General features: G+C 44.8%; 1 protein-coding gene across 3 annotated transcripts in view; it reads left to right on the top strand.

The window, feature by feature from the left end:
• Positions 1-15869, top strand: part of PCGF2 (polycomb group ring finger 2) — a 36728-nt gene extending 20859 nt beyond the window's left edge. For 2 of the 3 annotated variants that reach the window (XM_073325749.1, XM_073325750.1), the window contains exons 4-10: positions 88-143; positions 620-670; positions 782-890; positions 2904-2952; positions 4764-4862; positions 6303-6383; positions 11992-15869. In XM_073325749.1, the coding sequence (XP_073181850.1) occupies positions 88-143; positions 620-670; positions 782-890; positions 2904-2952; positions 4764-4862; positions 6303-6383; positions 11992-12336 (790 nt within the window). In that variant the 3' untranslated portion in view covers positions 12337-15869. The remainder of the gene's footprint in view (positions 1-87; positions 144-619; positions 671-781; positions 891-2903; positions 2953-4763; positions 4863-6302; positions 6384-11991) is intronic. The other variant, XM_073325751.1, reaches the window with a different exon arrangement.
• Positions 15870-16520: the final 651 nt, after the last annotated feature.

Here is a 16520-nt window from a genome sequence, read left to right as displayed (position 1 = left end):
GGCGGGGGAACGCAGACAGGTGACTGGAATGGATCCAGAAATAACTACACTGACCCACCCTGATTCATTCTTATTTGTGTCTTTCAGGTCTGACAAAACCTTACAAGACATAGTGTACAAACTGGTCCCTGGGCTTTTCAAAGGTACAGATACAGACAACAATAATCAAATCAAGTAATAATGGTGATGATTTGGGGGTAGGGCTCTGTGCTGCCCCAACTCTGTTCCTGTTGAAGTCGATCCCGTTATGTCATCGGAAGCTGGGTTAAAGCGCGTGTGACTTTGCCACCCTTACACCCTGTGCAAAGACAAAAGTTGCGCCCTTTTCACTATACCAGGTTCGTTACAGAGGTACAACCTGCTTTAGTGTGGATGCAGTTATATCGGTATAAAGGTGCTTGTTCTGGTATAGCTATTTTCATAGGGAGAATAAGCTATACCAGCATAAGACCCATTTAAACCAGCATCACTGCATCCACATGAAGGCTTATACTGGTATAACTGTATTGGTAAAACAACACACTCCCAACTGGGCACAAAACCGGTGTAGACCAGGCCTGGATCTTCTATTCTCCCTCTTTTTTCATTCTTTCTTGCTTTGATCTATCTTCTCTTGCAGATGAAATGAAGAGGCGGCGTGACTTCTATGCAGCCTATCCCATGGCAGACGGTAAGTGTCTGCAAACAGGAATAGCCTTGGTCTCTCTTCTCTTCTCCTCTGTCTTGACACTGAATACATTTTGGGAGGGGTTTAACATCTCTCTCCCTGCTCCCTGTGCAGTTCCCAATGGGTCGAATGAGGATCGTGGGGAAGTTTCCGAACAAGAAAAAGGGAACCTGACAGATGATGAAATTGTCAGCTTATCCATAGAGTTTTACGAAGGAATGAGGTAAGATTTTGTTGTTGTTGCTAAACTCCTCCTGTTCTGAGTCAAAATCTTGCCCTTTCTGGCTACCTCTAAGATCTTATTTGCGGGAATGGATTGAATCCTGAAGACTGTTCTCAGCGTTCTCGGTCTTTACTCAGGTAAAGCTACAGTTCAGATCAGTGGGAGTTTTACCTGTGTAAAGACTAAGGTGGGAAACATGTATGCCTCTGCGTAGGGCTGGCACAAGCCTTAAATACCTTAACTGCTCATATGGCCCTTATTACCATATAATCTGAGCACCTCACAAGCTAATGTATTTATCCAGCACCCCAGTGAGGCAGAGCGGTGGTGGTGTTCCCATTTTTACAGATGGAAAATTGAGGTACAGAGCGGCTAAATGACTTGCCCCAGTTGCAAAGGAAGTCTGTGGGAGAGCAGGAAATGGAGAAGTTTTAGGCTAGCGCTCTAACCACTGGCCCATCCTTCTTCTCCAGCCTGTGTATCCCTTAAGTCTCCCTTTTGCTTGCCCTCTACTGAAAGATGTGATTCATCCCTACGCAAAGTATAACCCGGTAATGGCTAGACAGATGGTGAGCTATGATCACTCCTATTGACTGGCTGTCCACTTGTGTCTGGTGTCTTATACTCGAATCAATCTTTTTGCGGCAGGGACCATTGTTTTTTGGTTCTGTGTTTGCACAGCGCCTAGCACAATGGGCCCATGGGTCCGTGATTAGGGTTCATAGGCACTATGGCATTGCATCCTCTTCTATTTATATTACCTCCGCTCTCCCCCTGCACCATGGTCCACTTGTTTGATCTGAGCAGCTCGCCGACGTTCGGGAATTTATCATCACAACACCCCTGAGAAGTAGGGACATGTTAATGGATAAAATTTTCAAAAGTGCCTAAGACCCAGCCCCTCACAGCTTCCCTTGAGAAGACTGAACAAGTGGTGCGTGGCTGCTAGCACTCCTGCACAGGGTGAATTTCAGCCAATCCGTTTGATTTTCCACTCCTTTGCATCCGTTTCACGCGCCTCCGTCCTCCCAGGGGTGACTTCTGACTTACCCTGGCGTTAGCGAGAATCTGATCTAGTCTGTTTAGTTCAGCGGGGTGTGGGTGGTTCTGGCTGGTTTCGAGTGGGACCAGATTAAAACTTCACCAGCTATTTAGGCAGGCCCACTTGTAGGGATCCCACATATCTCCAGCACCATGGCCTGATCCAAAGCTTATTGTAATGAAAGGAAGGACTCGCGTTGGCTTTGGAGTTGAAATGCTCTAGCCAGAGTCACCCATATACGTTGAACTATACACTCACGGGTCCCGTTTCAATGGGAGTTAGGTACCTAAGCACCTTTCTCAATCCCAGCCCATGCGATTTATTAACTTCTAGGGCTGAAAATAAACCCCATGCATGGTTTGGGAAGAGACTTTGAATACTCTTATTTTCTTCAGCAGCAGAGACCCTGAGTAAGATTCTGGATCTGTTTAACACTCCCATTGACTTCTAGTGGGCCAGGGTTTCCGCCTGAGTGCTTGATTGCCCTGGAAGGGTTTCCTTGCACTGCATAGAAACAGCTGGAGTTGACAGGAAAGATAAGCATCCAGGCTGTTCTTTCACCAGGACCTGGACGCTATAGTTCTATAGGTGACTTAGAAGTGGCTTTTTACAGACTATAGAGCCTCAGGTGTGTTGTGGATGTGCAAAGACTAATTAAGCTTATGAATGGAGGGCTTGTCATGTGACCTGAAGTCCTCCCTATGGAGCATTGTAGCTGCAATACACAAGCTAAAACAAAGCACTGAATAGAGCATATTGCAGTCCCGATGCCTTTTATATGCTAGCTCTATGGCTTAGCTGGAGATGATTAGATTGTACGTGCCTCTCCACCACCGCACATCCAGAGAGAAATTAACCCTTGTGCCACGACTGCCTTGGCAAGCTTAATATCCCCTCTCCGGGGCTAAGGGGGTGACTTTATTTTCTGTTACTTTTTTACAAAAATGCTCCTTCTGTCCCTTCTTCCCTAGAGATGAAAAGAAAGGGACGATTGAAAACGGGGACGTGGAGAAGGAAAAAGTAAGTGCTGCCAAGCTGATCGCTTAAAGAGACCTGCAGGTAAACAAAAAGAGGTCCCCGTCAGTGCGTTGCTCTTCCCCTGGGAAGGAGGCAGCAGAAGGCAGGGCTGATGCTTCCTGCACCAGGGCAGCTCCGTTCCGCTAGTGCATGCACTAAGGTTTGTGCAAGTTCCAAAGATCTTGAAGCGGAAGCCACATTTTGTTTCTTTTGGCAGGGGGTATGAGACAGCAACAGATGATCAATTCTTTCCCCTGGCCTTTGAGCTGCAGCTCCTCCTGCCCCAATCATCCTGTCTCCAGTTCTCCCCTGGGTTTTACACATAAAGAATCAAACTTATTCCAAGAAATGGCTTTTTATGAAGGTCGGGTGCTGTTCAAAGGCCTATGACCGATCTATGCGTTGGGGCAGATAAGTCAGAACTATTAGTCTCATGGTACGGGTGAGGAATCTGAGAGGCAGAAATCAAGGCCCACTTTTTCAGCAGGGGTCAGTGACTTCGGGTGTTTCAGATTTTGGATTCCCAACTCTTGAACATACCCTGCTACTCTCCCAAAGCATGGACTTTTTGCCCGGATCTTCAAGAAGTATTTAGATGCCTAACTCCCAATGATTTCAATTTGAGGATCTGGATCTGACTTTCAGAGGGACTGAGGCCCTGTCGCTTTTATTGATTTCAACTACAATCTGGGGTGGTCTTTGCTATTTACACAACAATCAAGGAACCACACAGACACAAATTCTCTGGCCTGTATTATACAGGAGGTCAAACTAGATGCCATAATGGTCCCATCTGGCCTTAAAATCTATTAATCTAAATAATGGTGTTTGCCGTATATACACGCCATGCAAGGATTAGCTATATAGATACTACGGCGCTGACTGGGTCCTGGCAGCTACTAAAACAGAACACAGTGAGCATCACTGGAGAGCTCACAAACTATTTAAAGGGATACCATCCTATTCCTATTCACCACAAGGACCCTCTGAAAGGCAGGCCCAAGATGTCTCAAATTGGGCATCCAAAAATCAGTGGCCACTTTTGGCAATTTAGGCTCCCAGGCCCCAGCCCCACAAAGCACCTCTGTAACTTGAAGGACAATTAGTTCTAATTCTTTGTTGGGCCAGGGCCTGAGTGAACCTTGCCCAAGGGCCACAAGCCGTGTGCTGGATGAGGTTAGAACTCAAGACTTCCTGGCTCCCAGCTCTGTGCTTAGCGCAAATGATCTGAGATAATTCTTTTTTCCCTGGAGTTTGGGAATATTAACCCTGATAGAAGAAAGATGAGCTCATATTGAAACTGAAACATTAGTAAGGAGGAAAACAACGCAGACACAGGTGTGTAATCTGTTTGTGTCTGTATAAAAAGACTCTTGGTTTTCTGGTTATCTAATAGGGGCTTTTCTGCTTACACTGTGCAGCCCTTGAGAGATCGAATGGTCTGATTTTAGTCCAACCGGTTAGCAAGATATTTCTTTTGTTCCTATGTAATGGGGTGTGAGTCATTTATGTCTCAGAGGCCTCAGAGTTAAAAATCAGTCCAATGTATTTTTTGACTGCTGCTGTTTTCTCTGTGAGGCACTCTACCCGCTGCTCCCCACCCTGGTGTTACAGAACCCGAACAGTATAGATTGCAGCAGAGCCCTTTGCGCATGACCTGCAAGTCTTTCATGCCCCCCTGCTCTGTGTGTGTATGATAGATTTACAGCTGCTCCTGTACGTATTTCATCCCCTCTCCTGTTCCAGTTGCTCAGCTCTCAGTAATGCTCTTCCCTTCCCCTCCTCCCCCTGCCTTCCCTCTGGTCTGGCCCCAGAAGAACGGTGTAAGGTTCCTCCGGTGTCCTGCTGCCATGACGGTCATGCATCTGGCTAAATTTCTCCGCAATAAGATGGATGTTCCCAGCAAGTACAAAGTGAGTAGCGAGCGACTGGCAATTGGTCCTTGGTCACTGCTTGATCTCCTGACCTCCGTCAGGGTTCCTTGCAGTGCGTGCCCACTGGTGCGGCACCCCTTAGGCCGGTTGTCTTTTTGGATGGCCGTTTATTACATCCACGGAAGGTGTATGAGCATTTAAACAGTGGGCCTTGGACAGTCCCTTCTTACACCCCTCATTCTAAATACACACGGGGGTGCTTGCTGTGTTCAAAAACCACATGTCCCCATTCTCTTTTCAAGAGAAGACTTAATGTTGTTATTGTTGGATATACTTAGATATTAAGCTCTTTAGGCCAGACCCGTTATGTTTATACGGCACCTTGCACAACAGGACCCTGTTTGAGACGCTATTGCAATACAAAGCTATATTATGTATGATGGGCATTATTGTAGCACCTCAGGACCCCCACCAAGATTGCAACCCACTGTTGCCTAGCGCAACGGGGCCAAATGAACAGCTGGTGTCAAGTTGCATCACTCCATTTGAAGTCAACAGCCTTGATTTGCACCCGTTGAGTTGCTGCCCCCATCCGTTTCAGAAGAAGAGCATTAACAGGAGGAGAGCGTATCTCAGAGAACCTCCTCCCTTTCCCCCAAAATAAAACCAAACGCAGTCTTGACACTCCGGCAGCCCCGCACCAGCGCAGGAAATTCCGATCTGAGACCTCCCCAGAAACAGACATTTCTTTCTGGAGATTTACTATGTGTTTCTCTTACTGAAAACACACACTTCTTTAAAAGCTTGGCCATTGTCATAATACTACTTAGCACTTATTCACCCTTCTGTACAAACATTTGCTAATTAAGTCTTGCAGCCCTCTTTTAAATAAGCATCCGCTGCCTCATTCTGTACCCATGGGGAAGTTAGACTTGTCCAGAGCTATTCAGCAAGGGTTGGACCTCAGTCCGCTAGACCACCTTCACCTATCCAGTCTACCTAACAGTGCCTTCTTCAGAACGATTCTGACACTGATTCCCAGGGCCTACCAGGAGGGGACCTGATGTGGGTACGCTGGACCCGATTCACTGCATTTTGTATACAGCCACTCTGATTCAGTAGCATTTTTACATTCATTTTGCACTGGTGTGAAGACTGGGCAAAGTGTGGGGCAATGGTTAATTCAGCCCCTGACTGCCTGATGTTCAAAAGAAGCATAGAACCCACTTTGGCACCAAAGTAAGTGGCCAGATTTTCGATAGAACACAGCTCAGTGGGTGTTGGGCTCTTAGGAAAATCTGGTCTAAAGTGGGAATGGAGCACTATGAAATCAGATCCTTATTTAGATGCCTAAATGGAAGCTGAGCTCTGTTGAAGAGGAAATCTGACCCTTCTGTCCAACCATGGATTGGGAAGCACGCTATTTGATTTTGCCCTTGGGACCCTGGGGAAAGATTCACTTTGGTCTGTATTTATCAGGTGGAAGTTCTCTACGAAGATGAACCTTTAAAGGAATATTACACGCTTATGGACATCGCCTATATCTATCCTTGGAGAAGGGTGAGTAAAACTCCCTCTTCTGTGCTGGAAGTATCTTTGTCATTTATTGAGAAGCAGTGTGGTCCAGTGGGCAGGGCAATCACCTGGGATCTAGAAAACACGGGTGCCAGCCCTACCTCCATGGGTCACTTCCCTGTTCTGTTTCCCCTCCCACCATTTGTCCGCTTAATGTCCCATCTCCGAAGCTTAACATCTAGAGCAGGAGGCCTCGGAGTTACTACAGAGAATTCTTTCCCTGGTGGCTGGCTGGCGGGTCTCGCCCACATACTCAAGCTCTAACTGATCACCCTCATTGGGGTCAGGAAGGAATTTTTCTCCCAGGGGAGATTTGGCACAGACTCTGGGGGTTTTTCACCTTCCTTTGCAGCGTGGGGACACAAGTCACTTTTTGGTCTGAAGTAGTGCAAATGGTGGATTCTCTGCAACTTGAAGTCTTTAAATCAAGATTTGAGGATGTCAGTAACTTAGCCAGAGGCTATGGGCCTATTGCTGGAGGGGGTGGGTGAGGGTCTGTGGCCTATAATGTGCAGGAGGTCAGACTAGATGATCATGATGGGCCCTTCTGACCTTAAATCTGAGTCTTCAGTACTGGGTTCCTCTCTCTCTCTCCCCATTCGTGCAGCGCCTAGCGTAAGGGAGCCCTGATCTCTGTTGAAGTCCTTAGATGCTACTGCAAGACTCCTAATGATTAATACCAGTTAATACTAATTTTCAGGCAATAACTCTGCCCCTTTGCAAATTAAATATTTTTGTGATGACCAGGTGTCTTTTCAGTAGTAGATAATGACAATAGTTAGGGGGAAGGTTTCAGAAGGAGAGGTTTATTCTTCCAAAAATATCTTGGACCTCAATTTTCTGGACATGCTGGGCACCCACCACTCCAGCTGCAGCTAATGGGCGCTGTGGGGTGCTAAGAATCTTGCCAAATCTTATGATTTTATAAAATGATTTGGTCTAAATTAGCTGTTACAGCTCAAGAGAGATCTTGGAGTCACTGTGGATCGTTCTTTGAAAACTTCCACTCACTGTGCAGCAGCAGTCATAAAAGCGAACAGAATGTTGGGAATCCTTAAGAAAGGGATAAAAAAAGAGACAGAAAATATCCTTTTGCCTCTGTATAAATCCATGGGACACCCACATCCTGAATATTGTGTGCAGGTGTGGTCGTCCCATTTCAAAAAAGATTTATTGGAAATGGAAAAGGAAAAGGTTCAGAAAAGGGCAATAAAAATGATTAGGGGTATGGAATGGCTTCCATATGAGGAGAGATTAATAAGATGGGCACTTTTCAGCTTGGAAAAGAGACGACTAAGGGGGCGATATGATAGCAGTCTATAACATCATGACTGATGTGGAGAAAGGAAATAAGGAAGTGTTATTTACTCCTTCTCATAACACAGAAACTAGGGGTCACCTGATTACATTAATAGGCAGCAGATCTAAAAACAAACAAAAGGAAGTATTTCTTCACATGCCACAGTCAACTTGTGGAACTCCTTGCCAGAGGATGTTGTGAACCCTGTTACAGTCTTGGCCTTCAAAAAAGTAGTAGATAAATTCATGGAGGATAGATTCATCAATGGCTATTAGTCAGGAGGGCAGGGATGGTATCCCTACTCAGTTTGCCTGAAGCTGGGAATGGGTGACAGGAGATGGATCACTGGATGATTCCCTGTTCTATTCATTCCCTCTGGCATCGGCCACTGTTGGAAGACAGGAGACTGGGCTAGATGGACCTTTGGTCTGACCCAGTCTGGCCATTCTTTTGAAGAGGGACCATTGCGAGTCTGACCTCCTGTAGAACATGGGCCACAGAACTTCCTACAAATACGTTCTAGAACATGGTTGTGGATAAAAGCTTGAAAATGTGACCATGAAAGGCAAAAGAAATCAGAAGGCAAATTTTAAAAACCCCCACAACAAAATCTAGTTTATAAAAATCTCGTGATTTTGGGGGCTTGACTTGTGATTTTTGACCCACCCCATCCCCACGTTAGCAATACTGTATTCAGCGACTCTGGGGAAAAAAACCCAGGTCCCGACTATTACCCACTGCCCCCACACCTGGAACGGGGTTGTGGCTGACACTTCCAAAGGGGCATCAGAAGGAGGGGAAAGTGCAGGGTTTGAAAACTGAGATTAATCAAAAAACATGTTTCCCTTGTTGACACTTTCTCTGCTAGCACATTTAATTAGAACCAGGTGCTCTGAAGAGCCTTGATTCATGCTCCCAGGCCGCGGTGGGGCGAACTTTCAACAACAACCCTCTCCTAGCCAGACGTAGCTGCCCTGCACAAGTCAAGTTTTGTTTGTTTGTTTTTGTTTTTAAAGGGGAAAAAGGGTTTAACGTTACCCTTCTAAGTGATCATTTCAAATGAACTCTAGCAGCTCTAGATTTCACCTTTTGTGGCTTGAGTCTTTAAAGTGCTTCAGCTCCAATTCAGGAAGCTCAGAAGGACCCAGATCAATGGGAGTTATGCACCTAAACACCAATGAGGATCTGGGTTAAAAGTACTGTTGAAGTCGATGGGACTTCGTCACATGGTTAAGCTGCTCTGTATCTAAGGAACTTGTCTGGCCCATATCACTGTAATATCTGGATCTCACAATCTTTAATGTATTTATTCTCAGCAGCCTGGTAGGGAAGTACTGTTATTCCCCTTTTACAGATAGGGAACTGAGGCACAGATGTACAAAGGTATTTCAGTGCCTCGCTACCACTGAATCACCATTTGAGGATCTGGACTTAGGCACCTAAATACCTTTGTAAATCTGGCCCAGAGAGATTAAATGTCTTGCCCAAGGTCACACACAGTCTGTGGCAGGGCAGGGTCTTGAACCTGGGTCTTAGGTTTGTGGTCTAACACCTGGAACATCCTTTTTCTCCTAACACAGGATCGATAGATTGGCCACAGATCTAATCTAGTCCAATATCCTTTCTCTGACAGCAGTCAGTAGGACATGCTTTAGAAGAACAAAATTCCCCTAACTGCTAGTAGTTAGAGATTGGCTTAAATCCTTGTGCATTTAAGCCCTTCTTAAATGTTAATATACACTTTGGAAGAGAGACTACCTACTTATTTTATCTGTGGGTGTTCTTGTTATCTATGTAAACATCAAGTCCTTGTTTGAATCTTGATAAGTTTTTAACCACCATGACATCATGTGGCAATGAGTTCCATTGTTCATTTGTGAAAAGATTATTTCCTTTTATTGCTTTTGAATTTGCCATCTTCTAATTTTATTGACTTGTTCAAGTGCTTTCCTGAATAGGAACACATTTTGAACAGGCGTGCATTGCCTGAAGTGGGGGCTTAAGCACATGCTTACCTATTGATTTCAAAGGGACTCCCCATCTGCTTAAAGGTAAGCATGTGAATCTAAGGGCTGTGCTGGACCTTGAGACACCAGCTAGGAAATTTTAGAGAGTTTTCAGTGGGATATTTTTCACATTGCCACTTGCCAGTGCGTGGGTTTTAAGATGCATGTCCATTTGAATTCCTGAATCCTTCATCACTTATTTCTGGAAGGCAGCCTGAAAATCTTTTCCAGAGACTAGCTTTTAATCTTTCATGAACATCTAAATTCTTGAGCCAGCTGGCTCAGTTCCTGGAAAGACATCTCAGAACTTGAAATTTTACAGGTGTGCCTGGAAAGAGCCATTGGAAATTCACGGGAAAATAAAACAATAAATCCTATATCCAAAGGATTGTGCACTTGCACAATGGGGCCTCATTCATCAGTGCCCTGCACCTTGTGTCGTCATTCAGACTAGTGGGTGTTGAACACCATGATTCTGGTGTAAAAGGCTACACAAAGTGCAGGACAAGGGAGAACTGTGACCATAAGATTCAATCCATTTCCCACTGAGAAACCAAATGGCAAATCTTCCATTACAGCCAATGAAAGCATGTTGGTGCCTATAATTTAATATTTCACTCATTCTGCCCTCCACTCTAATATCCAAGTACTGAGATTTATTTTATTTGAGAAAAAAATTCAGACTATTTCAGTCCTGTGTTTTCTCTTTAGCTTCATTCTTAGCTCATAGTTTGGATATCCAGCCAGCCTGTGGAACTCACTGGATTGTGTATTATGGAAAAAGAACATAATGTCCTATAACAAACCATTTAAATGGCACAGTCCATTCATAGAACTTTTTAACCACCATCATTATTACCTCAAAACTTTGTCAGGCAAGATATTTTGAAAATGTTTGTCAGAACTTAGAACCTACCTGTTTGCAGATGTTTCTTAATAATACGTAGTGCTTTTAATTCCTAGATCTCAAAGCGTTTTATAGATTGCAATGTTTTAAATGACATCGACACATTTTAAACAGACTAATATTAATAGAAATAGTCTGTCTGAATTAAAAACAAAACATGAAACAGATCTGGGTTAGATTTTGAACATGTCTTGCTACTCTCCCAAAGCATTCAGCAACCAGAACTTCAGTTTTGTCCCAAGTATCAGGGGGTAGCCATGTTAGTCTGTATCCACAAAAACAGCAAGGAGTCCGGTGGCACCTTAAAGACTAACTGATTTATTTGGGCATAGGCTTTCGTGTGTAAAAAACCCACTTCTTCAGATGCATGAATAAATCTGTTAGTCTTTAAGGTGCCACCGGACTCCTTGTAGTTTTGTTCCAGAGCCTGAGAACTCCTAAAGTTAAACTGATAAGGAGAATTGAAACTGACCGGTCTACTTACACTGCTAAAGCCGAATGGAATATAAGAGGGGAAAAAAGGAAACAAATTCATAAACGATAAAGTTAATATAAATTCAAATAGTTTTAATAATGAGGTGTTATTAGCAGCACAGGTAAGGACATGCATTTGGTTTAAGTAGGATTTTTAAACTGATAGGAGAGGAATGGAGATAAAGGAACACTCTGTATGCATCTATCTTCAGAAGATGCTAGCATGAACCATTTAAATAGTACTTCAACTTCAGATTTTGTTTTGATGTTTGCCATTTTGAGATTTTTACAACATAAGCTTCTGTTACACAGTTCAGTTAATTTAGGAGAATTAAACTTAACTATGGAGCCACAATAGCGATGCCATAATAACTGGGCTTTAGACAATCATTGTATTGAATTGTGCCCTGATCTAGCAAAGGACTTGGGACAGATTTAAGCATGGGTTGAAACGCTTCTTTGAATTGGAGCCCTGGTTGAGTTTTTAAATATGAAGTTACACCCTAGGGTATAGCATGCTCTGGTGTCAATTCAGTTTCTTTACACTGACGATTTTAGGGGCAATGTTCCCAGGAACAAATGGCAGTCAGATGCCTAACTCCTGTTGACAGCTAATGGGAATCAGGCACCTTGGCTACCCCTTTATGCCTTTGAATCTCTCCCCCTTTAGCTTCGCTTCTGAGTCCCAAACTTCTGTCCCAGACCTGAAGAAGAGCTTGTGTGGCTCAAAAGCTTGTCTCTGTCATCAGCAGAAACTGGTCCAATAAAAGATATTATCCCACCCACCCTGCTTCTTTAATATCCCAAGACCAACAGCTACCCTACCTCTGTCCAGACTAATTGGTGTTGATATCAATGTGATTGTCTCTAAAAACACTCATGTGAACATCTTTTGTCTCCCTGTAGAATGGGCCTCTCCCTTTGAAATACCGAGTGCAGCCAGCTTGCAAGAGACTAAAACTGTCCCAGCCTGCAAACTCTGAGTGCACCAACACCAGCGGGGCATCCGAGTGCGAATCCGTCAGCGACAAAGCAAACAGCCCAGCCACCTTGCCCGCCACCTCCTCGTCCCTGCCAAGCCCTGCCACACCTTCCCACGGGTCACCCAGCTCCAACACCACCACGCTAAGCATCCCTGCCCACCCCAGCACCCTGCTCAATGGCACCTCGAACTGCCACCAAATGCCACCCTCCTCCAGCAGGGGGCGCAAAATGACTGTGAATGGCAGCACAGCATCCGCCTTGACCTAGAGGGGACCCCTGGGGCGTGACTTTCCATTTTATATATAAATATATATGTGTATATAGGAAAAAAATTATACATACTTATTTTCTATTGATTGACCAGATTAATTTAAAATGCAAATAACAGACACAAAATGTGGTGGAGTATTTTTTAATGATTTTTTTTTTTGTGTCTTCAACTTATGGAACTTGCATGCCATGAGCCCAAGTTTAGGTAAAAGCTGCAGCCCCTTCATTTTCTGTACCTTCGGTCATCCCAGGAGCTACTGGACTCAATAGTAACGGATACACAGGTAACGGCAAAGCACAGGGACCGAAAGCCTCAATCCTCGCCGTAAGTGCATTTGGAGTTCTGCCACTTTCTTCCAAAAGGATGAGGCTTCTCCAGGCATTTCTTAAGAGTCACGTCTGATGTCATGCTTGCGTCAGCCTCGCCAACCCCCTTTCCTGACTGGTTTAGGGATGAAGAACCTAAAAGCAGGTGGTGTGTGTTTTGTGCATGTGGGCAAGCAGGAAGGGGGTCTTACAGCTTTATAAATCCTGCAGCTCTTCCGCTATCCAAACTTTCATTGACGTTAAGCCAGAGGCTTGCCTGGAGTTAGGGCCACTGGCTAAAATTTCCAAAAGGGCCTAAACGATTTAGGAGCCCCAGTTCCACTGAAAATCAATGACCTATGTGATTTAGGAGACCAAATCACTGTGGTGCTTTTGAAAATGTTACCCATAGGCTATTTCCAGAGCAGCCTAGGGGATTTAGATACATCTACCATTAATTTAAAGGGAAGAGTTGGTCTGATTCCCCTCTCCCACCCACAAGAGTGCACACAGCCCCAGTTGAAGCCAGCAAGAGCTGCAGGGGTTATGCACTTCTGAAAATCAGGTCCCATGAGTTTCATTTTTCAAAAGAAGTCAGGGCCAGATTTCTGAGAACATGGCAAAGTGTGTTGTTCCCCCCCACCCCCCCCACCCCCCCCCGTAAATCTTGCCCGTATGTATCTACATCCCCTAGCCTGCTTTAAATTTCTCAGTCAGAGGCGCCTTCCCTGGGTCCCTTTAGAATGACAGCTTTGCCCACAGCCTTGTTGCAATGTCTTATCTGATCATCTTAACAATCACTGGGTAGTCTCCCAGGAGAATTTCCATCCCTCTGTAAATACATCCCTGCTCCTGTCTTCACTTCATAATGATGTTCCCCCTAAATTTATGTGCAGTGGGGCAGGAAGGGTGAGAGATCTCAGCTTTAAGGGCCACCAAAGCACATTCCATTTGGAGGTGGACTTGGCGAAGGGATCTAAAGAACCCAGGAACTGGTTTTGCAAAAGGATGTGGCTTTGTCTCCCCCCTGTAAATTTTCTTCTCCTTTGCAGAGTAGATTTCTAATGACTATTTGAGGCTTCGATCCTGCAAAGATTTAAGCATGTGCTTAACTTTACACACTCCAAGCAGTTCCATTCATTAAGCACGTGCCTTAAGGGTGGAACGTTCAAGAGGATCTAGGCAATTTAAGAGCACAAGTCATTGATTCCCCCTTCCCACAACCCCAAAGGAGGCCGAGGGATCTAGCCCTTCAAGTCAACAGAAGCTGGGAATCTCTCCTGGGCTCCTTAGTCATTTAGGGCTCTTTTGAAAATCCCACTCTTAAGACTTTGCAGGATGCGGGTTTTAAGTAACAAACACCACCTTCAAAACAGGGAGTACTCACTCATTGGACCCATAGCAGCATTTCACATAGCCTCAACTTTCATGAGCTTGAAATAAAGTGAGTGGGTGGGAAAGGAAGAGAGTTAGGGCTCATCCCACCAGGAAACCAGCATTTCAGTCCTTCCACTGTGGTGATGGTTACAAGGAGTGTGGATTTTTTGGTAGGGTGGCCAAGATGATGCTAAAACTAAGAACCAATGTATTTCCCCATCAAACACTCCGCTCTCCATTTCTTCCTCCTCAATAAGTCCTTGCTTGCTAAAAAGATTAAATTTGGCATTTCAAACCTTCATTTTAGATCTACCCTATCCCACCATCTCCCCTTCATCCTCCTCATGCTGGATTTTAAAAAAATAAACACAGTGCCTTTAGAAAGGTGGCTTATTTGTGAAAGGGTCAGGGTCGAAAAGAAAAGAAAAGGTGTTTTCGTTAAAAAGGCTTGTAGCTTTATAGTGTCTGGTGCTGCATTTTGCTTATATCTTGTGTTATGACATTGCCCCCATGCAGGGGGTGAGAAAACGCACAGGTCCCATTGCAGAGAATTCTCTTGTCATCCACTAAAGATTTCCTTCCAAGCCGCAGCAATCCTTTTCCTTTAGGGTAAGGGTGCATGAGTTAGCACGCATTAGGGGCGGGGTGGAAGGGAAGGAGTAAGTGTCTGCATTCTCAGAAGCACACGTTCTCTTGGGCCTCAAGAAGCTTATTCCCCTTATTCATTCATGGTGGAATGAATTAATAAATACATAAGTGCCTGCAGATCCCAGGAACAGGAAAATTCCTGCAGGGGACAAGAAAGAGTCAAACTGCTAGAAAGGAGCTGGGTTTTTTTCTGCAGGGGCCACGTGTAGAGGGGGTGGGAAATCTTGAAGGCATATTGAGACCGACAGGAGTGGGGAAGGGAACTGTGTATACAGACCCTGACTCCACAAGGTCAGCGAACATGGATTTTAAAACAAAACCCTAAAAGTTTTCTCCCAAAGAATTGAGAGGCATAGTTGCTGGGAAAAGCCAGCATGAGCAGAGAGCCCTCTGTGCAAGTCATTCTTGGTAAGGCTCTAGGAAGCTGGGTAGGTTACAGTTAAAGGACTTTCTTCCAGTGGAGACCTCTCCCTTTGCAGCATTGTAAGGGAGGGATTAATGGGTGTTATGCAGTTCAGCGTAGGGTGAACTGGTTAACTCTGAATTAGACGGGGCTTGGGACCTTAACTTCTTAGATACCTTTGAGAACATTATCCCCAGCAAGAATGAGGGATCTGAGGGGCAAAGAGAATGTACACTTTTTTTGGAGGTGGAGGGTGGGTGGGCCATCCAAATCTCCCATGGAAGCAGCCAAAATGGGCAGAACACATCTTCGGTTGGGTCATGGGGGACAGGTGTGGGGGGAGAAATGAGGGGCAATTTGCATGTATTGAAGATGGCTCACTGCGGCCATGCATCATCTCATGGGAGGAGAAGGCACACAGGGTAAAGAGACAAAGTTGCCATTGTTCTTAGTCTTTCCATTTCTGTTTCTTCCCCTTCTATTGGCTGGGGCTGGACTGCAAGCTCAATTGTTTTTCACCGGGCTTCATGAGTTGAAAATATTCACCGGACTTTGATATCCCTTCTCCTTGTACATAGGCCAAAATGGACCAAATGAGGCACTTCCACGGCCTCAATTTTGGGGATTTGTTCCTCACCCCCATATGGTACAAACCAAATTGCTCTGTATGTTTGCATCCTGTATGATGTTTTAATGTCCAGTAATATATTTGGATATTCATATATCGTTATTGGTTAAACATTTGTATAACTATACAGCTTTGTAAATGTAATAAATGCTGCAGATTGTCCTTCAACTTGTCTGTGTGTGTGCAGATCTAGTCATCAGCCCGCCTAGCCTTTCAGCCTGCCTATGTCTGTCCAGTTACCAGCCTGTCCATCAATCTGTGTATATCCATCTGCCATCCTCTCCTTCCCCCATCAATCTGCTCTGTAAGTCAGCCTGCCCATTCTTCTACCTATCATCCATCCAGCCTCTCTCTCTCATATGCAATCCATTAAGCCTAGCCTATATATAGACTTCACCCATGCATCTGAGATGCAGTGAGGTTTGACACATTCATGTTCTTTTAAGTTTTAGTCACTTCAGGTGCTTAAAGTTAGCCCTAGCACCCATCCTACCAGGTCAGTAGAAAAACAAAGAGCAAATAAGGCCAGTCTTCCCTGTCCATCCCTTCCCAAGTGTACCCCTCTTCTCCCCTTCCACTCAGCATGTTAACAAGCTCTCCCCTTTTTTGACTGCTATTTTCACCTGGTTTAGCACACCTCCTTTATTCAGTATTGCAAGTTAGAGCTCAGTGGCTTTGTCTTAACTAGGGAAAAGGTTATTTAGGGAGGCAATATGGGTTAGTGGATAAAGCACTGAACTTGGACTTGAGACCTAGGGTCTATTCCTGTCACCACCACCAGGTGACCTTGGACAAGCCATGCCCTCTCCCTGTGCCTCA

This window comes from Lepidochelys kempii, chromosome 27, assembly GCF_965140265.1.
Source record: "Lepidochelys kempii isolate rLepKem1 chromosome 27, rLepKem1.hap2, whole genome shotgun sequence".
NCBI classification, from domain to species: Eukaryota; Metazoa; Chordata; order Testudines; family Cheloniidae; genus Lepidochelys; species Lepidochelys kempii.
Note: the sequence above shows the minus strand (reverse complement) of the source record. Positions and strands in the feature narration are given on the sequence as shown.